The following is a 27954-nucleotide window of genomic DNA, read 5'->3' as shown; positions in this document are numbered from 1 at the left end:
TAATACTTAGTACAACTGTATGTGCTGTCAACTATGACAGAGTCTATAACAGCTGTAAGGTGTGTAAGAGCATCTGTAATAGCTATTTATGGCAAAAAAAAAAAAGTGGCACCCAAGCTTTAAGGTATGTGTGAGGAATCAAAGAAGCTTGTACAAGTGTCATTTGCATACATGGAGGTGGTTGGAAAATGTGCCACATGGATTTGGATGCCCACCTCTTTTAACTTAGCCTAGAAGTTTCCTGCTTTCTTGCTTTCTCTATATATTGGATTTCTTGGAGAGCATTTTAATATGTAATTTTTTTTCCAAGTAATGTCATGTTGCTCATTGTGGAAGACTCCTATTGAAGAAGCCTAGGATTGGCATTGTATTGTAACTGCTCTGTTTACAAATAATACAAAGTACTATGCTTTTGGACTGTGGGATTTTTCTCTTAAAAGGGTCTTCCCCACGTATATCATGTTTATTGTAGTAATCTTTATGCATATCTTTCTTATGTGTTTGGAAACGTTTTCTGCACCATTACTTCCTTTCATTTGGTATAAAAGCCCGGCCAGTTTTGTTTCGTTGTTGTTTAGCAAGTCTTTTAAACTGATCTCAGTTTGTGTGGGAACTTTTGCAAAAAAAATTAAAATCTTGTTGCAGGAAGATGGCAAGCAAATCCGGAAGAACTGAAGTTGAAAAATTTAACGGCACTAACTTTGACCTGTGGAAGATGAAGATGGAAGATATGCTTGTAGACAGAGATCTATGGATTGCAATATCCACATCCAAGCCAACCAATATGCAACAAGCCAACTGGGTAGTACTAGGTGGATCGAAAAGACAAGGATCTCATTAGACTCTATTTGGTGGACTCCATGAAACTGATGTTCCTGAAGAGAAGACTACAAAACTTCTATTGAAGAAGCTTGGAAATGTTTATCAGGCTAAATCCATGATAAACAAGTTATTCTTGAGGAAGAACTTTTCCCTAAGAATGGAAGATGGAGAATCCATAGCTAATCATCTGAATGCGTTTAATAAGCTAGTTTCCCAATTCACCTTTGTTGGTGTGAAGATGGAGGATTGTTGCATGAATTTGTTGTGTTCTTTGCCAGACCTGTGGGACCACCTTGTGATGGCTATTGGGAGTACCACAACCAAGTTCAAGATGGATGAGGTGGTTGCATTGGTACTTTACAAAGAGATATGAAGAAAAACTTCTAAGTTGGTTAAGGAGGCTCTTGCAATTCATGGTAGATACAAAGAGAAACGCAAGGAAGACGAGAAAAGAAAAAGGTAGATCCAAATCTCATGGGAGATCAAAATCCCATGGAAAGTATAGGACAAAGTGTTGGAATTGCGGCAATACTGATCACTTCCATGAAGAATGAGGAGAAAAAAAAGAGAAAGAAAAAGCCCTCCGATGCAGATTCAGAAAAATCCTCTCAAGATGATGGTGAGGAATTTGTCTCAACCTTGGCAATGCATGCATCAAAAGATGTGTGGTTGATTGATTCAGGTGCATCTTTTCACATGACCTCTCGTTGGGGTTATTTTACATAATATATAGAATATGATGGTGGGAAGGTGTATCTCAGTGATGACTCTCATTTGAAAATTGCTGGTCATGGAAGAGTCAAAGTTACACTCCCTAATGGTAGAGTGAAGGGGATAGATCATGTTCTGCATATCCCTAGTTTGGCACGAAACCTACTTTCAATAGGTAAATTGAATGATGTGGGTATGTTGATTGTTTTCTTGCAAGTAGGATGCAAGATGACTAAAGGAGCTATGGTACTTGCTAAGGATGTTTGAATTGGCACCTTGTATAAGTTGGATGCATGCACAACTTAGTGCAAATAGTTCTTTTGTGGAGCCGAAAAAAAGAGCATTAGATTCTTCATCCTCACTATTAGATCAAGCTATGAAGAAGTTTGTAGCTTCTACATTTGATGGACGTTCTTTTTGGGCATACCTAAAGGTGTCAATGCTTTGGAGATGAAGCTTCCCGCAAAAAAGATAATGTTATGGCACCAAGGACTTGGTCACATTAGTGAGAAAGGTCTCAAAACCCTAGAAAATAAATGCCTCTTTGAGGGGCTTGATTATTGTAATCTTGAGTTTGATTTTGGCAAATGCTACATATATGGAAAGCAAAACCATGTCCAGTTTTACTATAGTTCTCACAAATCTTCTAGGTTGTTGGACTTGATACATTATAATGCTTTTGGTCTTGTTAATATTCCTTCGACTTCTAAATCTATGCATTATGTATCATTTATTTATGACTATAGTAGGACATTTGTTTATTTTCTCAAAAGTATAGTTGAAGTATTTAGACGTCTTAGCTCAAGGAGTTTAAGACTCTTGTTGGAAATCAAAATAATAAATAGATTAAGTGTTTGAGGGCTAACAATGGTGGTGAGTTTTGTTTGAAAACTTGACAAGTTTTGTAAGGACCATGGAATTGAGAGGCATAAGACGACTCCATACACCCCTCAGCAAAATGGAGTTGCAGGGAGGATGAACATGACGTTGATGGAGAGAGATAGAGTCTACTTAGTGGTGTTGGCCTCAAACAAAAAATTTGGGCTGAAGTTGTAGCCATTGCTTGTTATCTAGTAAATAGATCTCCAATATCAGCACTTGTTCATAAGACACCCATGGAGGTGTAATTTGGAAAGAAGCCTTCATTTAGACATCTCAAAGTATTTAGTTGCAAAGCATATGCTCATGTGCTGAATGAGAAGAGATCTAAGTTGAAGAACAAGGTTGCTAAGTGTATCTTTATCGGCTATGGTGTCAATGTGAAAGGGTACACACTTTAGGATCCAATGATCCAAAAGGTTTTCTATAGAAAAAGTGTTATTTTCATAGAGATGAAACCTTCCGTTGTTGAGTTGTAGCCTAAGAGAGGGGAAACAGTTCAAGTTCCACCTACTTTGATGAAAGAAATACGAGCACCTAATAGACCTAACGATGAAGAGAGCTCTAGTAGCTCAAAAAGTTCAAAAGAAGAACTTCAACCTCAACATTTGGGGAGGTCTAGGAGATTCAAGGAGCAATCCGATAGGTTGGTTATTCATTGTTAGATTCGAGTTGCATTTTTTCTTTAATTGCTGACTTTGATGAGCCTAGGACTATTAGAGAGGTTATGAGTATGAGTGATGTAGATTCCTAAATGAAGTCATGGACTAAGAGATGGCTTCTTTGAGGAAGAATCATACATGGGATCTAGTACCTTTGCCTTAAGGACGTAACCCTATGGGATGTAAATGGGTATTCAAGAAAAAGTTTGGTCTTGACAGTAGTGTTGAAAAGCATAAAGCACGGTTGGTCGTGAAAGGGTACTCAGGTGGAGGGAATTGATTATGGTGAAATATTCTCTCTCGTTGCAAAGCTGACATCCATTTGGTTCTTGTTAACACTTGCTACAACCTATGACTACGAAATTCAGCAAATGGATGTGAAGACAACATTCCTGCATGGTGATTTGGAGGAAGAAATCTATATGACACAACCAGAGCATTTTGTGGTAAAGGCAAAGAAAATCTAGTTTGCAAGTTGACAAAGTTTTTGTATGGTTTGAAACAATCTCCTAGGATGTGGTACCAAAAGATTGATACCTACAAGTTGTGTTTGGGATTTTTGTGGTCTAAATTTGATCATTTTGTTTATTTCAAATCTGATAATGGTCGCATTCTAATTATTGCATTATATGTGGATGATATATTACTCTTTAGGAATGGATCTTTGATTTGTGACTTGAAGTCTTAGTTGTCAAACAGTTTGAAATGTAAGATTTAGGTGCAGCTAAGTACATTTTGAGAATGGAGATCAAAAGAGAAAGCTAATAGAAAGCTTTGGTTAAGCCAAAGCAAGTATGTGAATTCAATGTTGGAGAGATTCAATATGACAGCTTGTAGATCCACGATAGTTCTTGTTGCACAGTTGCACAAGGAATGAAATCATCTATGGAGGATTGTCCAAAATTCCCTACTAAGGTGAACATGGCCAATGTACCATATACACGTGTTGTTGGCAGTTTTATGTATGCAATGGTTTGTACTAGATCAAAAATTGCCCAAGCAAAGGGAGTCCTGAGTCAATATAGGCCTAATTTTGGATGGGTACATTCGAATGCAATTAAGAGAGTGTTCAGATATTTGAGAGGTACTTCTGAATATTCCTAGGGTTATCTTATTGGACCTCGACATTTTGTGAGTATTAGTAGATATGTGGATTCAAATTGGGCAAGTAATATTGATAGTAGGAGATCCACCAATGGTTATACTTTTACTATGTTTGGTGGTGCTATTAGTTGGATGAATAAGCGGCAAGTTGTAGTCACTTTGTCCACAACAGAAGCAAAGTATATGGTAGCTACTCATGCTTGTATAGAAGCCATTTGGCTTAGATAGTTATCATCTAATATTGAGTTTGATGCGAAAATAATTACTACATGTTGTGATAATCAGAGTGTCATTTGCTTAGCAAAGGATCCTACTTTCCATGCCAAAACAAAGCATGTTGATGTTGAGTTTCATTTTGTTCATGATATAGTGGAGGAAGGGAAGATATAATTGGAAAAGGTTGACACTTGATGAATATTGTAAATACATTGAAAAAACCTGTGAACACGAAAAAGTTTAGATGATGTTCAAAGTCTATGGACCTCATGGCCCCTAGCAATTAAATCTCGTCTATATTTGTTCTTCTAAGGTGTTCGACAAATGGAAGAATGTTGGTAATTAAGGTGTCTCAACCTTAGCATTTCCTAGTATTGATTTATTTAATTAATGTATTTATTTAAGCCTATGTTTGTATTTTCTTGCACATCCTATTTTGTCTTTTAGTGTAACTTGACACAATGAGTTGTCGTCATGCTAGGAGATGACAAAGATATTTTTGTCCTCACAAGAGGGGGTAGGTGCCCCACTTTGTGGTAGAGATTCTCTGCCATGTGTCGGTATCTTCATCAAGAAAAACTTATGACGACTTATGACAATTGACAAGCTGTAACAGAATCAACTATTTATAGTCAGTTATGATGAATTCTCTTATAGTTGTAAGTGTTGTCAGTAATGATAGGTTCTATGATAGTTGTAAGGTGTGCAAGAGTTTTTGCCATACCTCTTTATGAAAAACATTGAGTGCCCAAGTTTGCACATATGTTTAAGTAGTCAAATAAGCTTGTACAAGTGTCATTTGCATGCTTTGAGGTGGTTCGAAAATGTGCCACATGGACTTGGATACCCACCTCTTTTGGCTTGTCCTAGAAGCTTCCTCCTTTCTTGTTTTTTTCTATATAATGGATGTCTTGAAGAGCATTTTAGTCTGTGAAGTTTTCTGCAAGTAATGTTATGCTGCCCGAATTGATTTTCGGTGTTGGATTGATTGTTGAAGACTCCTGTTGAAGAAGCCTAGTGCTGGTACTTGTTGATTTGTCTTTTGTACACTACCAAACACAAAATAAAATACCTAAAGGTACCTTATCCTCTCTTGATTAAAGTTTCGCCGAATGATCAATCGAGGCAACTCCAAGGTTCTTGTATGTAAGTTCTCTACTTGTGGATAAGCTCTTGCGATATGATGTGATTTTGCTGGAATCACAAGGGGACTTACTTTCGACGACTTGAACGTCTGATTTGCTTTGGATATTACTGGAACGAGGAATTTCACCGGTCCTTGATTTTGAAAAAAGGAAAAAGGATAAGGGTTGGAACAGGGTCTATTTCTAACACTAAGAACGTAAGAGCAATGAATGACCTTTGATGAAATTCTAACTAAGTCTTGCACAAGATTAGTGCGATCTTCTAAGGAAAGCTTTATGATGTTTAGATCACCGCTACAAGCATGGACACCGTCAGGTTGATGCATATCAATGAAGAAGCAATAATTGAAGTTAAGCTTAAGATGAATGATTCCAGTTGACTATGCAAGGCAAATCTGCAATCAACAAACCGCTAGTAGTATGGATATACGAATTTCACCTTTGATCATACAAATTTCTTCCATTCACCTAATAACATGAAATCAAATTTGAGAAGTACAGAGACCATGCAAATTGTTGAATCGACCCATAGAATTCACCATTTCCTCAATGAAGTTTACAAGTCTTTACAACAATATCTTGGCAACAATCTTTGCCTTCTCTTTCTACTCTACTCTAACTATTTCCTACTCTCTGACTATTCACTATTAACTATTCTATGTTAACCCTTACAAATGAGGAGCCAAGGCTTTATATAGAGAACCCTTTACAAACAGACGGCCCTAATTTTCTTAGAATCGATGGCTAGGATTACAGGATAGAAACCCTAATTAGGGTTTGTTACAACAAACTTCCTCTAGACAATGAGAAAATTACATTCCAAGAGTGAGGACCAATAGGAAGCATGGGTAGGTACACTGAAGTTTGTGTTGCCTCCGATAGATTAGATACATTGAATCTGGTCCTGTTGAGGTAGACCAATCCGATCGGGCGAATGATGACTGGGATGCCACCTTGCCTAATGCTTGTGACTTGGTTGATCCTCCTCTATCTTTGATATGATGAATGATGTACTTCCTTTGCTTGACCAGGCTTCCTTATTGTCAAGTCTTCCTTCTCCAGTAGCATATTTCGCCCTAAAGTGCTAGCAAAGCCTTTCTTTGTCATCTTGTGGTAGAATGAAGTCAAGGCTAACTTGAACTCCTTGAGCACCCCTAGTCTTCCAACGCTTCAAAGCACCTTGAGTCCTCCCTTTTTGCATGTGGAACATCCTTGATGATGATGGACTAGAAGAGGTCGTCCTTGCCCTGGCCTGGTCTTCTTCCATCTGCAAAACCAACCAAAAGGTGATTAAGGACACATAATGAATTCATTCTAACATAGCATTTCCTTCCTTAAATCATCAACAAGAAGACATTAAAATGAAGTTTGCTCAAGATTCTCCCCAAGGACAGGCTCTATAAGAATTTTGCTCTGGACCCTTTAGAAGGGTCGAGAGCGAAATTTGCATTCCTGGTCTAAATTCTTCTCACTTTGTGACCATGCTTGCTTAGATGCATGCCTAAGGATCCCTTTAATCTCAACTAATACCAAGTTTGAGGTAAAATTGGAGCAAGATGGAGTCTTTAAGGATTTCGCTCTGGACCCTCTGGAAGGGTCAGGAGCAAAATTCTTGTTTAGGCTCAAGTTCTATCACTTCTCCACTCCAAAATGTCTTCCAAGGCAAGCATACACTAGTCTTCTCTCCACCAAGGACTGAGGAATCCATCTCTTGACCTTCATCATGAGAAAATTAGGTGAAATTGAGAATTTCGATCTGGACCCTTTGGAAGGATCAGGAGCAAAATTCTTGACTTGCTTGTTTTCCTTCACCTAAATCTACACTTTTCACTTTTCATACCTGGACTTCCATTTTTGAATCCCTCCTTCAACATGACAAACCTTGCTTGACCCTCAAAATGGCTAGAAAGGAGAATTTCGCTAAGAATCATGGCCAGGGACAGGACCTATTTAGGATTTCGCCCTGGACCCTTTGGAAGGATTAGGAGCGAAATCCTTGTCCTAGCTCAAAATCTTCATTTTTGGTGGCCATAATCCATTCAAGGGCAATCCTAGGGGCATCTCCCAACTTATCTCACCTTGATCAAGGCTTGTTTTGACACAAATTTTGGAAGATAGAATAGGTTTGAGGATTTTCGCTCGAGACCCTTTGGAAGGGTCAGGAGCGAAATCCTTTCTCCTGAGCTCATTTCTTCATTCTTCCACTTCAATTCACCTCAAAGGTCAAGGAAACGTTACTCCATTCCTATCTAGACCATAAAAACCAAAAATTTGACTTGTTTTGAAGGGAAAATAGGTGTTCTTACGAATTTCGCTTTGGACCCTTTGGAAGGGTCAGGAGCTTAGAAAAATTTCGCTCTGGACTCTTTGGAAGGGTCAGGAGCGAAATTTGCAATTATGCTCAAATCCTTCACTTTTCACCACTTCACTTTGTTTCACACATCAATACTCTGTCAACCACGCCATAGGGATAAGGTTTATGAGGCAAATTAGGACCAAGAAAGGAGATATAAGGAAATTCGCTCTGGACCCTTTGGAAGGGTCAGGAGCGAAATTGAAATTTGCTTTGGACCCTTTGGAAGGGTCAGGAGCGAAATTTGACATTTTGGTCTCTTCATCAGGATTCATATATGGAATATAAGATTTAATTATAAGAAAGAAGAAAGATATTCACTATATATACTGTCAGGGTGTTTGAGAGTGGTTTCGGACCTCCAAGAGTTATAATGCAAAATCTAGTTTTTGGAGGATTCTTAAATTTTCCAAACTTAGTCAAATTTCAAGATCAGGATGACATTCCAGACTTAGCCAAATTTTAGGACATTTGAAGATCATGATGACATTCCAGACTTCATCACTCACCAATTTGACCTAACTCAGATCGTCAAAGATGATATTCACTCACCAAACTTCATTGACCTCCTGAAACTCAAACAAGACACTATTAGCAACAAGAGAAAAACTAGGCCTAAGGGAGACTTTCAAAGAAACTCTCACCTGAAGCACTTGCTGACTCCCCCTGGCTCAAGCAGAGCCTGCCATCTTAGTGATCCCCCTAGCAACACTCGGCATGCAAAGGCTAATAGACAAAACCCTAAAAGCCCTAGAAAAACAAACCCCAGAAAGCAAAAAGTAGGGGTCCCCATTTACAATGGGGCAATGTGTGAATACGTCACAACAATACTGTACTCTAATTGCTTTTTTCATAGATAATACAAAATACTGTGCTTTTGGAGTGTGGGATTTTTCTCCTAAAAATGTTCTCCTTGTACATCATGTGTTTATTGTTGTAATATTCATGCATGCCTTTCTGTATGTGTTTCCACTTAAGATTTGTATGTATTGGTTAACAAATTTATCACCTAACTCTATATTCTCACACCCACAAAAGTGACAAATGTAACCACAGTCAAATCAGTCTAAACCGATTGATTCTCTGCTTATTTTACAAGGTAACAGCTACCTTCATATGATATTCAATGAATAGAGAATTAATTGAAATGCTTTTAACCCGAAAGCAAACAAGGAAAGAGATTTTAACCAGAAAGCTTTGCAAAGGCATGCATAAGATACAAAACACTATTTTTAGATTTTTCAGATTTTGAATCAACCAGATTACCACAAAATATCATTCACAAATAATATTCTTGCAGCAATAGGAAATTTAAACGATTCACCATCTCAAATACAAACTCATCCATTGATAACCATTCAAAAGAACAGAAAGCATCCACACACCATAATTCAAAGATTACGAATATCTGAAAGCCACCAGCAATTTGTCTATATTCAAAACAATGGAACAGAAAAATGCTTAAAGAAGTTTTTATGTTCTTAAGAGAAAAACAAAGTTTGCCCAAAAGATCCCCTAAATCTACTAATCAATTTATTTATAACTATCATCCCCAAGACTTTTCCGTTTCAAGAAACGATTTATTTAAAGATAACGATCTTGAAAGTGACCATTCTCAAAACAGAAAGAGATCCACTAAGCAACAAAATCTAAATCACATCACAAAACCGCAAGCTATAAAGTCACCGGACTCAGGCTCCAGCGTCAAGTGTCGAGTGTTGTTCTACAATCCGTTGGTCAATCTCATCCACTATTTCCTCTTCTTCAATCAGTGTCAGGAGGAGATCTATAAACTCTTCCTCATCCAATATTGTAGCTCAGAAAAAGTTAGTCAAGTTCATGAGGATGTCCTCCCCCAATTCCTCAACATCTGGCTGCACCAGAGGGCCTTTCTTAGCTTTAAGCACCATCTTATTGAACTCAATTATCCGGGTTTCTTCTTGTTGCGAACTCGCCCTACAAGCATTGTTCGTGGTTTTCAGCCTGTTCTGCAATCTTTCCTAATATAGCAACGACCTTCCTATATTCACTGAAATCAGTATGTGCTTTCCATGCAAAAGACAGTAACTGTCGGACTATATTCTCCTGCTCTTTCTCTAGCCAATTCAAATCTGGGTTGTGAAATGGCAACTCACGTCAAGAGGCAAAACCATTATGATGCAAGCAAATCATGACAATCTCCCCTTTTAGCTATCTTGAATGTTTTTTGCAAAAATGGCAGCATCAAATGTAGTAACGCATGCCGCCACCTTTTTCATGTCCTTAATTGTTTAATTGCCATTTATGACGATAGTTCGTAAATCTTCCCTTGATTTGTTTCTTGGAAGCTACGCATGACGTGGCAGTTGATGACGACTGAAGAGTAACGACAAGAAGCAATCATTCTTATCGGCCTGACAGGCTCATTTAATTCTGGCTGCGCACGAGCATGATCTATCTTTACCCCCACTCGTGTAGCCACCCGAGCAGGTTACGGAAATAACTTGAAGTTACATCACCAAAATGTCCTTGCTTTGAAATCGGAGATGTCCTTTGAGACTTCAAAGAAGCCTAGACTTCACACAACATAAAAGATATCGAAGGATCGGAAGATCGGGCAAGTTCACAACCATCGAACTCTTTCAAAGACAACCACAAGTCCAACTTTCTTATGGCGCCGACTTCCTACGGATTCCCCTAAGCATGTTGGGTGGTTGGGTAATTCTAAAACTTAGGAACCCCGCAACAGAGGTTAAGAAACTCAGAAAAACCACAACAAGGGGGAAAAGGAGGGAAGTCAATGAAGATTTAAGACTTACCAAAAGTTTAAAAATTTATAGGTAACAGTATGAAAATTGAACTATCTCCCCCACTAGATTAGTGTTTGGAAACATTTTCCACACCATTGCTTCCTTTCAAAAAATTTACCCACTTCAATTTGAAAATATTGTATGTCTATTATATGAAGCCACTTTCCCATGTCACTTTGGCCAGTTTCAAGACATAACTGGAAGTGATTAAAAAGTCATCATAGTCTGGTGCATGTTTTGGAAGCAACACACACTCACTGGTGATAAATAAGGATATCCTTGTGCAATGCTACCAAGAGAATATAGAAGCAAAACAAGACTTTTGCAACAAGCCAGATTTAAACAGAATAACTCCAACATTTTTAGTCGACCAACTAGATTACTACTTAAGAAAATCATGCCTAATGGTCTTTTATCCTGTAAATATAGTCCTGCAAAGAAGCTAACTGAAAATTTTGCACATCAAGAACCTACATATTATACAAAATAATTCATTGAGAAGTTATGCTAAAGCATAAAACTTTAAAAATATCATACCAGCCATGTTGGTAGTCATCATGCAGTATGTTGAAGTCAAAGTACACATACGTGCCCTGTTCATATTCATCTGTTGTAACTTTTGGTTCCTCGTGTCTCTGGAACCATGTATTATATTTCCTATGGTACCTCCATGACTGTTTCTTCAATTCTCTTGCTGCTAAGTATTGCTGATACGTATTCTGCCATGTTTTCAAGCCAGAATGTGTCTTCACTAGAAAAATAATTTTCAATGTAAAGAACTTTTGCTGATTTAGAAGCATTGAGTAACAATCTTATACCCTACCTGCTGGTAGTAAAAAGCAAAAAAGAGAGCATCCGTGTCCAAGTGCTCCCAAAAGGCAGGATTTTCAAATATAGGCAATTGAACTTGAGGATAGCTTGCAGGTGTTACTGCAGCATGTCTCTGCACATTTCATAGATGATTTAACAACATAATTTAATAATAGACCTAAAATATAAGCATTTCCACCTTCAATATCATGCAGATGAATAACATGTTTAAGCTTTCCTTATTTACTGCAGAGAAAATCTTACGTACTGGCACATAACTCCTCAAGCGTTCTGAATCTTTTGTTTGAGGAAGCTTGTGGTATGCCGCATCGAGCATCTGGAGATTGTAAATGTGATCATGTGCTCCTCCAGAATTACCAATTGAACCAACCAAATTATCACCAATAGCACCAAGGTCAGAATTGCTTCTCCGTCCTATAACACCATGACCAAGCGAAGGCTGCACAGGTTGTACTGGAGTCAGATCTGCATCTCTTGAAAGTTGACTAAACTCTGCCAAAGAACCAGGCCCCGCAACCTGCATAAAACACTTAGATTACTTTTTCACACCTTTGAAAAATATATAAAAATCTAATTACATGTGCATTACTCTAAAACTTTGGAAGCACTATATCTTATTATGATTTACTTTCTCTATTTTTACTCTCAATTTGGACACGGAACAGGAATTGTATACAAGGAATTTATATGCCATTTAAATTTGGATGCCATTTCAAAACAGAACATAGATAAGTGGCAGACTTCACAAGAACATGACATATTATTATATAGTATGTTTATGTAGCCTGTAAATATTAGACTGTATTTTTTATGTAAAACAAACTATTTATGGCCATCTTGAAGATCAAAAGCATTTATATTGTATATACCAGCATTGGTCTTAATCCAGCTAGTGTATACAGTTTTAACAAATTTTCTATCCATGAATTATTTGTCACAGTTTGCAGTAGTAAGAAAAACCATAATGCTTACAAATCAATCAATATCTAACGTAGTCAATAAAACAATGGTGCCGCATGCTTCCACCACTGCAGATGGGCTCACTGATCTTTCTCGCTTCTGCAAATACTTCCATTCTCTCACTTGTTTCCTCAAACATTCTGTATCTTATAGAATCAGATGAGCTATCAGAGCTCAACCAACAAGCATCTACCAGACTTCTTCCATAGTTGCAATTTCAACCATGAAAATATTGTTTTTCACCTAGTCACTAGTTCCCTCATTAAAGTATAAATTTCATATATACATGGTTGCTATCTTAAGAAAATGTTCTTTTGCTTAAGCTTCTTCAACTTATCGTGAACTTGGACAACAGAGCTGCTGATGCTTATGTTGTAAGCCTTTCATAGAATATCTCCAGACTGCTATAACTGATCCCTTCCTACCGTCTTGGCTAGATATTGACTTGTTTGGCTGATTATCCTTGACTCTTTTCTTCACACTATTTACCCCAAATTGCTTTGAACATGTGGTACTTGTCCCATGGCTTGGTATCATGAGCAATGAAACCCATGCAGAAGCAGCTCTACTCTTGTCTTAATCCATGATTTAACTTCAATTTCATTCACTCAAAGTATATTATCATCTCCTTCCATACTAATTTATAGATGGACTGCCAGACCTCCTTGTGCGGTTCCTGAATGGTCCCACATCTTTTATCTACTCATAGGGACACTAGTAGGGCTATTGATTCATTGAACAAAACTTTGTGGCTTCATGTTGAGCTTCAACATGTTCTTCACCAATGTTCCATGGGGATGTGCCCCCCCTGAATAATGGCATTTCCAAAGACAAGGAAATCCCCAAGATGACAAGACACTAGGGAAACATCTCTTTGTCATGCCCCCATCGCCGCCATCATGCAAGAGATGTCCCTAGGATGTCTCCATTGATGAGGAAATATTTCCAAGGTGTTCCCCATAATTAGGTTGCTGAGGGGATGTTGGGACATCACCAAGAACCTTTTGAAACTCAACCACGTATTTCAACGTCTTTAAAATGTAACTTTCTAAAAAACAGGCATATTTTTGAACTTTTGCAGCTAAACCTAATCCTACTAGTCTAATGGGCCCCAACCACTCCTTAAACACCCAAAAAAAGCTATTAAAATTGCATAGCCCTCATCATTTACACTAGTCAGATTCTTCAGCTTCACTATTAATTCTCTTAAGAATGAACATTTGATTAGAAATGCTAAAATAATGAGGACTTGGTGTTGGAGAAAACTTAGTGATAAAACAATGAAAATGGAATGTGCCATGAAGGTCCACATGGCCTCAAAGGTGCTACTCCTCAAGTCCATTAGGGGCTCCACCCACATAACCCACCAATCATCATTCCTTGTCATCCACAAATCGAAGTCCTCAATTCCCAGTCCGAAAACTTGTCCCTTGACCCCCACATTTTGAAACTCTGTGTAACTATGGTGTGCACTCACTTATTCTTGCCATCACATACTTATTTAAGAATAACACTTGGGCAAGATTTCAACTTCTTGGTTGCACCACAACATCTACCCTGTTTATGAACCACACAACAACAAGACCTAAACAATTACAAGATAGTAATGATTGGACACATATTTCCGAAGCTAAATTCAATACAGCTGATAATAGGGTAATGATTTCCAGTAGTGGATGTCCTTAGATTAAGTGAATTTCTCCTCATGAAGCTTTCATTAAATTAAATTTCGACATGTAACTCAAGCTGACCTAGGTGTCATGGATGCCAAGCTAGTGATTTGTTAGAAACCTCACATTAAATAATAGGAATATATAATATAATCAATAGTGATCAAACCCTTAAGATAGGGCAAAACCATGCAATAGCCGAATCAAGGGGGCAAACCCCTATCTCACTTTGAGGGGGCAATCCTCTTATAGCGCATAAACTCCAATTACAATATTCTAGAATAATGTTTTACACTTGATAAGCCCTTAAAATGCATCGTATTGCTAAATACAACTACTATTGTATCCCGTGCATGTGAATAGATATTTTTATTCTAATTAACTAGCGGTGTGACTATCAATACCATACACCCCCACAATTATTTATTACAAGCACATTTATTCAATACTACCTAATACACCATGACACTATGTACTAAGGTATATTACATTTCCTCGCCCTAAACATTTTTTACCCATGAAACATGGATTGAAATGCCTAATAGTCAACTACATAGCATATGACAAAATATGAGCTTTATTAAACAATAGCTCACTTACATTACATAGCAAAATATGTTATCCCCAAATTTTGAAGACCAAATTCAAGCTCCCCCATGCATCTTCTTCTTCTTCCACTTCCTTTTTCTTTGCTTGGAGATGACTCTTGTAAATATGTGAACAAATTATCCGTCACTTATTGAGATGAAGAAAAAAACATTTGCGGAACAACATTGATACTCAATGTAAGATCAAAGAAATTATTATCAATTAAAACAAACTCCTCCTGCACATCATTCATGGGTGACCTCAAACAAAAGAGGGGAATTACCAAACCTTGGCTAACAATAATTTTCTTCAATGTGTAAAGAAGATTCTTTCAAGAGAGACACAAATAAATTACATTCATCCAATCGAAACAAGTCATTACACCATTCTATGCAATTATCCTCCAAATTTAGCCATGCATCTAATTTCTTTCTCACATTCCTCTTCCACATATAAATAAAGAATAGTTGTATGATAATCAACCTTAAATTTATAACAAGCATCCTTAAGTGGATTCAATCCTTCCCCATATGTCTTCATTAATTCCACAACTTTATCTAAACCATCAATGGAATTGCAATGTAAATGAGGGTTTCAAAAAAATCAATAGATCTCATTTTCTACCCAAGATTTGAAAAGAAAATAATACTGGAAGGTATATTTCAATTGTTTTTCACTTGCAAAAAATAGAATTTGATATTCTTAGCTAGATTGCAAGATATCATTTTTTTTCCCAAAAATCACATGTCAACAATTTATGCATAACATAAATTGTATGGCCAACTTCAGATTGCCATGTCCCCCTTGATACTGATCCAAATATTTAATGCAACCACTTTTCTGAAAGCTCTCTAATTCCTCTTTCCAACAAATCCAGAATCATTTTCTTTTAAGAATTATGTCAAACACATTACCTTTTACAATCAATTCAGCACTGAATGGGAAAAAAATCAGAAAAAAAAATTATTTTCACTGCCCAAGCAAGAGCTCTAATACCAGATCTTAGAAATCTCACATGAAAAAATCATAGTTCCACGGAGTTTTCTGAGGGGAGGACGGAGGGATGCAGGGACAGGTTTCAAGGACCGAGGGGCCAAGGGTTTAAATTTGGGGATGATGAGTAGGCAGTAGGGGGACGGCAGTGGTGCAGTGGTGGGGGAGCAGTGTTAATATAAAAAGAGAGCTCTAATAATTTTCTTCAATGTGTAAAGAAGATTCTTTCAAGAGAGACACAAATAAATTACATTCATCCAATCGAAACAAGTCATTACACCATTCTATGCAATTATCCTCCAAATTTAGCCATGCATCTAATTTCTTTCTCACATTCCTCTTCCACATATAAATAAAGAATAGTTGTATGATAATCAACCTTAAATTTATAACAAGCATCCTTAAGTGGATTCAATCCTTCCCCATATGTCTTCATTAATTCCACAACTTTATCTAAACCATCAATGGAATTGCAATGTAAATGAGGGTTTCAAAAAAATCAATAGATCTCATTTTCTACCCAAGATTTGAAAAGAAAATAATACTGGAAGGTATATTTCAATTGTTTTTCACTTGCAAAAAATAGAATTTGATATTCTTAGCTAGATTGCAAGATATCATTTTTTTTCCCAAAAATCACATGTCAACAATTTATGCATAACATAAATTGTATGGCCAACTTCAGATTGCCATGTCCCCCTTGATACTGATCCAAATATTTAATGCAACCACTTTTCTGAAAGCTCTCTAATTCCTCTTTCCAACAAATCCAGAATCATTTTCTTTTAAGAATTATGTCAAACACATTACCTTTTACAATCAATTCAGCACTGAATGGGAAAAAAATCAGAAAAAAAAATTATTTTCACTGCCCAAGCAAGAGCTCTAATACCAGATCTTAGAAATCTCACATGAAAAAATCATAGTTCCACGGAGTTTTCTGAGGGGAGGACGGAGGGATGCAGGGACAGGTTTCAAGGACCGAGGGGCCAAGGGTTTAAATTTGGGGATGATGAGTAGGCAGTAGGGGGACGGCAGTGGTGCAGTGGTGGGGGAGCAGTGTTAATATAAAAAGAGAGCTCTAATAATTTTCTTCAATGTGTAAAGAAGATTCTTTCAAGAGAGACACAAATAAATTACATTCATCCAATCGAAACAAGTCATTACACCATTCTATGCAATTATCCTCCAAATTTAGCCATGCATCTAATTTCTTTCTCACATTCCTCTTCCACATATAAATAAAGAATAGTTGTATGATAATCAACCTTAAATTTATAACAAGCATCCTTAAGTGGATTCAATCCTTCCCCATATGTCTTCATTAATTCCACAACTTTATCTAAACCATCAATGGAATTGCAATGTAAATGAGGGTTTCAAAAAAATCAATAGATCTCATTTTCTACCCAAGATTTGAAAAGAAAATAATACTGGAAGGTATATTTCAATTGTTTTTCACTTGCAAAAAACAGAATTTGATATTCTTAGCTAGATTGCAAGATATCATTTTTTTTCCCAAAAATCACATGTCAACAATTTATGCATAACATAAATTGTATGGCCAACTTCAGATTGCCATGTCCCCCTTGATACTGATCCAAATATTTAATGCAACCACTTTTCTGAAAGCTCTCTAATTCCTCTTTCCAACAAATCCAGAATCATTTTCTTTTAAGAATTATGTCAAACACATTACCTTTTACAATCAATTCAGCACTGAATGGGAAAAAAATCAGAAAAAAAAATTATTTTCACTGCCCAAGCAAGAGCTCTAATACCAGATCTTAGAAATCTCACATGAAAAAATCATAGTTCCACGGAGTTTTCTGAGGGGAGGACGGAGGGATGCAGGGACAGGTTTCAAGGACCGAGGGGCCAAGGGTTTAAATTTGGGGATGATGAGTAGGCAGTAGGGGGACGGCAGTGGTGCAGTGGTGGGGGAGCAGTGTTAATATAAAAAGAGAGGTGAATTGAAATCTTCAAGGCAAAATCTGCAACATAACATCTCTGTGAGTGCCCCATGAAACACCAACTAGTTTTCATGAAGTTAAAGGTTACAGCTAGTTTGTAATTGCATGTGCCATATAGCAAGCGACCCGGCGGTGTCCCCGACAAAGATGGCGAAAGTGGTGGCTATGGGGGGACGTTTCCCCCAAGTCCCCAAGCCTCGAAATTGTCCCCCTACAGGGGGACACGAATTTTTTTTTGGTGGGGGGACGTGTCCTCATGGAACACTGGAAAAAATAGAAATATGCCAATATATTCATAAACAATCAAACCCTTAAGGTAGGGAAAAATCATACAGTAGCTGTTTTGAGGGGGGCTCTATTGACATGCGTTTTGTGACTCCGCCTAACACAGAATAAAATTTCCCAATGGTCACTTTACTCTCTTGATCAAAGTTCAATCGTATACTAAGATCGCAGTGAGTTCAAACAATTGAATCCAAGGTTCCGATTATGCAATGGACATGACTCAGTAGGCTTGATGTGATATGTAGATAATCCAAGGGGTCTTACGTAGACTTCAAGAAGAATAAACAATTTTGCGACTTTCAAGGAATTTGATTGCGAATGATTTGTCTATGAGAAGCTCTTTTTTTAAGGACTTTTGACTTGAAAATGCTGAAAGTAAAATGAGAGAGGGTTTAGGAAAACTACTTATAACTAAAGAACTCAACAAACTGCAATACTTCAAATAGATCAACCACACTTCGCTTCGCCACGTTAAGACAACTACATGAAGTGGGTGCAATCTTCAAGGAGTGTGTTTAGAGGATTTCAAATCATCAGCAAACACCATCAGAGAACAATATCGACACAATGATTTGGATTAAGCGCACACATATAATGCCTAGGACCAACCTTACACAATTAATAACAATCAGCTATTAACAAAAGGTATGAGCAACAATCCACCTTAGAACACTGCAATAAACTTTGTTTACTAAAATGCATAAGACAAATCCACTTTAAGTGAGGAAAGCAAGACCATGCAAGCTACAAAACAGGACAAGTATACACCTTCAAAAGAACAATGTATTAAGTTTACTGCTTCAATAGCTATTCGCAACAATCTTAGACAATCTCTCCTCTCTTTACAAATGAGGGGATCACCCCTTTATATAGACCTCGAGCCATGATTACATGTAAAACCCTAATTAGGGTTTTCCCTAAAATATTCCACACACATGATGCAACAAGGTGGGAATATTCATTAAATGGCCATTATACCCACTAACAATAAATTCTTGCATGCCCAAAATGGTGTCCACTTGTGTATTAAATGCACCATTTTCCATCAAATCTGCCCAATACATCATTAATGCAATAAATATTCTTCCATGCAAAATTGCCCATAATGTCATGAATGCACCATCCTCCCATAAATACAACGACTACATGCAAAAAGATGCTCCACTACCTCGGCAAGCATTGCCCCAGCCGCCACTTGGTCAAATATTCCAGCCATGCATGTGCCATTATGTCAAAAGATTCTCGTCTAGGAATGGATGGCCATTATTTTGCTCATTAATGGCATATGCAGTGAACCTGGCAACGACGACGACCTCCAATTCTCCTACGGAAACACTTGGCATGCTTTCCATCTTGAATTCCATCAAGGCAATTTCTTCCTCGCTCTTGGAGAAAAAGTTCTCCCAATCTGTCGCCAACTCCTGTGTCTTCCACATTGTGCTAGAGAACAAAGAAACATTTTCCAAGTGTGTCGTGGAAAACGAATCCACAAAGAAAAATTCATGCAATCTATCCCTAAGGAAGTCCACCGTCAACTCTTCTTTAGTCATCCTTCTAGAAAATAGTGCCTCGAGTGCCTTACGGTTTCTCCTTGTACTTCCCTGCTGAATCTTTCAAAGAAGCAGACTCCCTGCTGAATCTTTCAAAATATTCTTTTCCAATGTAGACATCACAAAACCACTGCGAGAAATCATAAACATCATTCTCCTGGACAACTTTCCCATCAATCAATGTCTGCTTGGGAATCCTCATTAGCTCTCTTAGTCGCAAAATAGTTAAGTCTTGGTAAATGTGCAAATCATCCCAAGAACTATCCGCAACTTGCAACCTATTCAAGATAGAAAGGATTCTGGAGTGAAGGTGAGCCAAATTCTCAAAAAACCCACCTGCTGAAGTGAAAACACCTTCCACCCACTCCTTAGACTACTGAGCTCTCTTCCTTACTTCTTCAGCGGCATCAATGGATTCTTTAGGAAGAGACGAAGGAAGAACAAAGAATGGGTCTTCCTCTCTGAGTGGATGTTTGAAAGTCCACAAATATTCGCACAACACTCGATTTTCAGTCTTCAACCTCTCACAGTTCTCTTTCATTTTCTTCATTTTCTCCTTCATGGCCAAGGAAGAATCTTCCACTACCTGTGTTGTGGATGCACGCCCCAAATTAACTTCTCTAATCACGTATTCATTAGGCGTGATCTCATTTCTGTCTTTATCTACTGCACGGCCAGCCATGTGCAATGTCCTGGATCCAAATTCATCCCTTGTGATCTTTGAAAATTTCTTGGTTGCCTTCTTCTCTACTGGCTTGTCCATCCTTCTTAGAAGTCTTTCTAACTCTTGTGTTGGATTTATCTCTTCTTCTGAATCCTTTCTCATCCTCTCTCTGAGCCAATCAGTAGCAATTGTCGTCTAATCCCCAACTTCCATGTGTATTTGCTCCTGTGAAACTTCCTCCATGTCTTCGAGAATTGTATTAATGAAAGCATTTTGGTCTCACTGTTCTATGTTGGGAGGCATTTATGGCAGAACATGTCTATGCGAAGTGTTGGCGTTAGCAAATCCTATACTGGAACACCGCCAAGAACATTATCATGAGGCTGACTTCATGGAATCTCTGGTGTAAACATTTCTATTTCCTACACACTAGAGGAACTGGCCGGTGATTATGTCTCTTCCACCCTCGACCTTTTTTGCTAAGGTTCTTCCGGCTGAACTTGTGTTGGATTTCCGACTGGGTATCTTTCCTCTTCCTTGTTTTGGACTTCTTAGAAACATCCATTTCTTTACTATGTCCAGCTCTTTCTTGCTGAACTTCTCCTTCTTCAGCCTGAGCTTGTGATGATCCTTCTGTGGCATCACTATGGGAATCCATATTCCCCATCAACTAGTAAGTAAGACACACATTTCCTTCCCTCAACACCTTGAAGTGCCGATCCACCCAATGTCTACTAAATTTCAGAATTGACCTAGCCAAAACTTCTAAATCATCAACTTCAGGTTCTGACCAATCTGGAGCCTTGACAGGTGTATCCTTCACCATTTCAAATTTCAAGTGCATCACATTCTGATCTTCCTTCACCTAATCTAGCACTTGAATAATTTCACCAATTTGGATCATGTCAAGGGGCAATCTAGAAAACATTCTTTTCCTGATCTCAGGATCATCCTTGTCATTTGCCAAAAAATCTTCCAAGTGAAATTTATGCATGAACTTCATTTTGGCGACATCCGAATTTTGTTATATGGATCATAGAAGGATCTAGACATATGGAATGTCAAGTGATAGAATGCCAATTCTTCTAAGGACTTTTCATCTACCTTCAATGAAGGACACAATTCTACATAGTCGCCTAAGACAATAGGTAATTCAATTGATAGCTTCCTTTTCTTTTTTTGAATCATGTCATAAGCAGTTAATTGCCTAGTGAGCTCCAGTAACACCATTTTGTTTGTAGGATACCTTGGAAGTTTATGCGGCTGAAAGGAAAATTCTTGGGCCCGAATATAAGTAAATTTCGGAAACTGAATGTACAAGGCTCCAAATTTTTGTATGAGTGCCCTGACCTCAGGCGACACTCTCATGTGAAGTTCATTCTACAATAGTCTAGTTAAGTACATGGTGAAAGTGTGTTCATCAATTTGAAAGAATTAGTGTTGTACAAATGCAATTGAGGATAGCATTCATGGACCTTCAGTTGTGCTGGCCCACATCCCATGGGCCCTTTTCCTGGTACGCCGTTGAAGCTGCCTATCCTTGCCAACGAATAAATCAAATACGAGCTCATGTAAAAGGATTGGGTATGCTTCTTCTTCAAATTCTTCGATTGTTCATGCACAGTAGTTTCTCAATCTCACCCAATCCACTATCCCATTGGCATTCATAACTATGCCAATAAAGAAGAACATCTGGATTTAAAAACTAAAAGCATGCAGACATCCCATTACCCTGCTCAGCATCATTACAAGGTTCGCGTACTCTTGCCTAAAGTCAAAACTAGTGATCTATTTAGGCATCTTGGAAATATGCGGTCTTGACTTCTGCATCCAGGGTGTATTGATCAGCTCATCACATCTTTCCACACTAGCTTCATACACTGTTGTTGCACTATCCTTAAGTTTGTAAGTCATGGAATGATACGCCAGAATCCAAAAGTTTCTTCAATCCCAGGAGGTTGGCCAGGAGCTTGCCCTCTGATGTCAAAATCACTCTTCTTTCTTCATCATGGTGCTTTGCACATCCCAAAATTAATTTTGGACATTGAATGACTAGAGGAAAGCCAGAAGCTGAGATAAATTCTGCTCTTAACAAATTTAACAACAGAAGGTGATGGATTGCGTACAGTTGTTCCAAAAATCCTGTCCCTGAAACCATCCATTTGGAAAGTTCCCAGGTTGGTATCGCTGATTTCCTTCCATTTGGAAATAATCTTGGACTCTGAAAGGAATCCCTTCATCTCATTCTTGATTTGCCCCTGTCGGGAAGTAGCCACAGCCTTGTTGGATTCTGCCATTCCTACAAAGTAAAGTAGATTAACATTAAAAATCTGCGTAAAGAGAAGAAATTCCAGCCGACATTCCCAATTAGGAATAAAATCAAACCTCCCTGAACAAGAACTTCTTGAAAAGAAATAAATTCTTCGTTTTTGAATCTTTGCCACCACTCTCAAGCTTCAACTTTCTCCAAAATCGCACATGAGAAATGAATCGAATCCTTCATTTAAATAGAATTTCTCACCAAGTTGCCAAGTTGGTAAGAATTTAATCTTAGCAGTTGCATTAAGAATGTGCCATACTTTCCTTAATAACTCACCTTGCAAACGAGTCCCGCAGTTATCATCTAGTTCAAAAATGGATATTTACATTACTCCTTAAGTCATGCGTCATAGATTTGGAATATTCCTTTGCATGTTGCCAATTCACCAATTGTGAGAATCTTTCCATTTTGAATTTTCAAACGAGATTTTGAAAGATTTTTCTTTTCTTAACGAATTTTGATGATTTATCCACTTGGAAAGAAATTGTGACCATCCGGATTTTTGGGAGAGAGAAAACTTCTAGAGAGAAAATTTTATCCTGGAAGAATTTTTGTGCTTTTTGAGTTCATCTTGTTCCAAGGGAGCTTTTTCATCACTTTATCACATTTCCTATTTTTTAGGAATTTTTCAAATTTGAGTTCTTGAGTTTAGGAGAGAGAAAATTCTCACTTAACCAGTTTTGCAATTGCCTTCAAAATTCCTTCAACTTTTGGACGAATTTCCATCCCTGAGGAGGATTTTTTATTTTCTTTCCTAATGGGATTTTCCTTTCCTCACTTATACTTGGGCGTTGGATTCCTATTGTGAAGGAATTTACCTTTGGAAGGAAATTCCTTCCCTTCCTTGGTTTGGTGCTCCTTGCCCAAACATGGGTATTAATTGCTTGCAGTGAAGGAAAATTTGGGTGTGGAGGAAAATTCCTCCACAACCCCATTCTAGCGCTCCTCACCTAAACATAGGCACCAAAACTACCTCATGGAGGATTTTTCACGCCTTAGGAAATTTTCTTCCTCGCCCCACTTTGGCACCATGCACTTGACTTGGGCACTAATTGCCTTTTGTGGAGGATTTTTGTCTTAGCCTTGCTTTCCTTCATTAACCTCATTCAACACTCTATACCCCTAATTGGGCTCCAATTCCATGCCATGGAGGAATTTCACTTTTATCAACTTTGCCTTCCTGCCTCCATTCTAGCCCCCTACAATGGACGTGGGCGCTAAATTGACCCCCTATAGGATTTTTGCTCAAGGAGGAAAATTCCTCCATAGCCTTGTTTTGGCAGTCTGACTTGGACCTGGGCATGGAAATCATATGTTGCAAGAATTTTGGCCATGAAGGAAAATTCCTCCATGACCCCAATCTAGCCCTCTATACCCCTGCATGAGCGCTAATTCCAATGGGTGCAGGATTCCTTGTCTTGGAGGAAAGACCTCATTTGGCGCCCATCCATCTTTGGTATGATTTCATTGCATTAGGAATTTCACTTTCTTGACTTAGCCACTTTTGATCATTTTCCAGATTTGGGAAGCCCATTTTGGATTGAAGTGATTTTGTGCCTTAGGAGAATTTCAACGCCTTTCCACTTTTCAAATGAATCCCACACTTGGCCATTCTTTTGATCAACCGTCTGTTTTTTTTTTCCAAACCTTCTAGATTTGGATAAGTATGTTCAACAATGTTTAATCTTCAGTGTTGAGAACCCTACCTGTAAAGAACCTACCAAAAATAGACTTCGCTCGAGTATTCATATATGAGCTTACACATGGGGAAGGACCAGCAGGGAGAGGACTTCATTTGTTACTACCCTGGATGCTCTCATCGATGAAATCCAAGGGCATAAGGATGCGGTGCGGCAACAGGTTGTGCAGCTGGCTCAGCTGAGAGATGGCACGAAGATTGTCTGGATGGAGGGGTCGTTGGGGTGGACAGCCTGGATGGATGCCTAGGCTCAAGCTTTGATTTGTTGCTCTTTTTTTATGTTGCGCTTTTGGGCTTCGTAGATGGCCTCATTCGATGATTGACATTCTAATTTTTTTTTGGTGTACATGATGTATCATTTTGTATGGCAGATATAGTTATGCAAACTTGTATAGAAGACATATCCGCTTAAAAACTTAGGGTAGTTGGCAAGCTAGTTTAGCTGCCTATCTCCATGGAACTTTCAGCACTATAAGCATTTTGTAGTTTCTCTCTCTATATTTAATATTAAAAAGAAAATCAAAATTAGGGCAAAAATAGTAAGTTCAATTTTTTGCAAAATAAAGACAATTCGGGAGTTCGTGAAATTCCTAAAAATAGGAACTTTCTAGAAATAGAAAGTTGCTCAAAATTTGCTCAAATTTCACTGGTAGCTTCCTTGAAGGGTCCTGATTCCAATGCCATGTTTAGTTTTCTAAACACCCTAAGGAAAAGATCTCAAATCTACATCTTAAGGGTGAAACCCTAAAATGGACCAAACGAGTTTCAGACTTCAAATTCACTCAAATGGCCTACATTCTTGATCAAATTCACCCCAAAACACCTAAAAATTGAGGAGACCGAAGAGACTGCCATGAAAAGACCCAATGAAGCAAAACCAAAAGACCAAGAGGACCTAAAAATTAGGGGGTCCCCATTTGGAATGGGGTGATGTGTGATTAGGTCACAATAGGCTCCTATGCCACTTTGAGTGAGCAATCCTCTTATAGAGCATAAACTCCAATTACAATATTCTAAATTGATATTATACATTGGGTAAGGCCTTCCATATATAGACTCAAGCTAAAGGCAACTACTATTACCCCATGCATTTGAGATAATATTTGTATTCTAATTAACTAATGGGATGACTTACAAAGCATATGAACACACAACTTTATCGATTACTACCACAATTGACTAATACACCATGATACCAACCTATGTACGTTACACGATCCATGTAGGGGTGTTTTGTAAAAGAGTATTCCTTCTTCTTGGATGTTAAAACAAATAACATAACAAAATTTGAGGCAGTTGTGCAAGGTCTTTACTTGATTGTGTAATTGAAATCAATAAACTCTTGGTATGATTTTCTAACATTAGTGCCCTCCAATGTTTCTTGGAATGTAATAGGGCTACTATTTTATTATAGAAACAGGTTGTGGTTCATGACCCCTTTACAACTTTGATTAACAACAATTAGGCTAAGTTACAAGTTCTGCAATTTTCAGCCTTGTTTTCATACCAGATGGAACAGGTTCAGGATAGACACATCCTGGGTTCAATCAAGGTACATCCCTGCCATTGACATACCCATGTACCCATAGGGTACACAAGATGGCAGGGTGCTTAGTCATTTTCAGAGAACCTACACAAAAATTAAAAAATAAAAGCCAGAATATTTGACCAAAATATTTAGCTTGTGGTACAAAATTACCAAGTCTCTTGTTAAACCACCAAGTAAGAAAATTTATTCAATTATAAATATTATGTCCATGAACGGTTTAGATGTGCTCTAAAATCAAGGTTTGGCCCTAGTAATCAACAATGCTCCCTTTGTTTATTTTAAAAACTTATTTCATTTGGTACTACATTATATATTATCGATTATTATGACTTTTTATTAAATTTATATTAATGTGATTTATTTTGGTTTTATTTCTGGTAAAGCTTTTATATATTATATTATTTATGTTATTATTATATTATATATATTGTGTGTATATGTATATTGTATGTATGTATGTATGTAATGCATGCATGCATGTGTGTGTGTGTGTGTGTGTGTGTGTGTGTGTGCGAATATTGAACTGACATTCCCAACCATACTAGTGCCCTCAAACCCATACCTGACCCCATACCTAAACCGGAAACACATATTGCGATGTGTTGCATTTTAATAATAATGCTTTCAATGTGAGTTTCTTACAATGTCTACTATAAATGCTCTAGTACTTCTGTATATTTTTTTTTAGAACAGAATTCTCTTTTCAGCTACTAGATATTTAATATAGAACTTTAGTGAAAAAAAATTAAATGCAAGGCTAAAGAACAGAAAGGGTTTTCACATTGACACAATGGCAGCAAAAGAATAATTCAGTTAAGATATTATTATCATTTCTATATGTTATATATTTTAAGAACATTTTGTGTGTGTCTGTGTATACATGTATATGGTTTAGACATTAAGATATGTGAAATTTTAATAATATTGTTTTACATGTGAAATTATTACAATGTCTACTATAAATGTTCTAGTACTTTCGTATAATTTTTTTCTAGAACAGAATTCTCTTTTCAGCTACTAGATATTTTATATAGAAATTTAGCGAAATAAAATTAAATGCAAGGCTAAAAACAGAAAAAGTTTGCAAATTAACTCATTAACAGCAAGAGAAAGATTCAATTAAAATATCATTATAACTTTTTGGTCAAATTCTAGGGGCACTGTAAGGGGCCCCAACCAAGATGATTAAAAACCCAAATACCAAAGATAGAAAAATAATATACATAAAGACTTCTTCCCTGAGCTCATGCAAATCTAAAAATCCTAACTTGCACTCTTGTCAACATAATGCTTTGGGATGATGTCAATAGAAATGCCCAGTTTGGTGAAATGAGTGCCCTTCACCCCAGGCGATATGTGAAATTCTTTGCAAACTTCAATTAATGGCAATCAACCTGAAATCAATTCTTGTCAAATTAAACCACGAAATTTTCTAATCATGATAAATTGCAAGTTTGAAAGGGAAATTAGTAAGACAAGATCAAGGTTTTTGTCCCAAAATTAAGAGAACTAGCTGTCTAAAGAATTTTTACCAAATTATACCAATTTTTTCAACCACACCCAGCCTCTCATAAATCCATATATACCAACCAAAGATAAGGAATAGGCCCAATTTTCTAGCACCAAATGATGAAATTTAAAATTTGATTTAGTATTTTTATATTTTTATAATAGTAAATATATATGTATAGCTAGTGTTAAAAAGCACAAACTGATTTGGCCTCCAAGCAATTTTAGACTTGGATGCTTGAATATCTCCACTCCTTCCCATGTGGCATCCTTGCATGGAAGATTTTTCCATTTCACTAAGTACTCGAATGACCTTGTTTTGTAGTCTCTTCTCTCTCATGTCAATGATAGTCTCGAGCTCCAAAATCAATTTCCATTCATCATCAAGTGGTGGTAGCTCTAAATGTGTGACCTACTCTCCAAGAGCCCTCTTCAAGGCATGAATCATGAAAAACATAATGAATTATGTTGTTTTCTGGAAGATCCAGCTCATATACAATATCCCCTATGTTTTGTATGATCCTGTAGGGGCCATAAAATTGTGGTTTGAGATTTTCAGCACTTCCCTTGTGGGAAGATTGTCTATCAGGTTGTAAATTCAAGAAAATTGTCTACCCAACCTCAAAAGTCCTTTCCCAATGTGGCAATAAACTTACATGAGCGTTGTAACTTAAAAGTCCTT

The 27954-nt window shown here is 37.4% G+C and overlaps 1 protein-coding gene across 4 annotated transcripts in view; it reads right to left on the bottom strand.

Moving 5' to 3' along the window:
* The window catches only part of LOC131035519 (uncharacterized), a 111044-nt gene that overhangs the window by 5740 nt on the left and 77350 nt on the right, over positions 1-27954 (bottom strand). For 2 of the 4 annotated variants that reach the window (XM_057967229.2, XM_057967230.2), the window contains exons 13-15: positions 11760-12029; positions 11505-11624; positions 11219-11427 (exon numbers count right to left, since the gene is read on the bottom strand). In XM_057967229.2, the coding sequence (XP_057823212.2) occupies positions 11219-11427; positions 11505-11624; positions 11760-12029 (599 nt within the window). The remainder of the gene's footprint in view (positions 1-11218; positions 11428-11504; positions 11625-11759; positions 12030-27954) is intronic. The other 2 variants (XM_057967231.2, XM_057967232.2) reach the window with 1 other exon arrangement.

The sequence above is a fragment of the Cryptomeria japonica genome, chromosome 3 (assembly GCF_030272615.1).
Source record: "Cryptomeria japonica chromosome 3, Sugi_1.0, whole genome shotgun sequence".
NCBI classification, from domain to species: Eukaryota; Viridiplantae; Streptophyta; class Pinopsida; order Cupressales; family Cupressaceae; genus Cryptomeria; species Cryptomeria japonica.
Note: the sequence above shows the minus strand (reverse complement) of the source record. Positions and strands in the feature narration are given on the sequence as shown.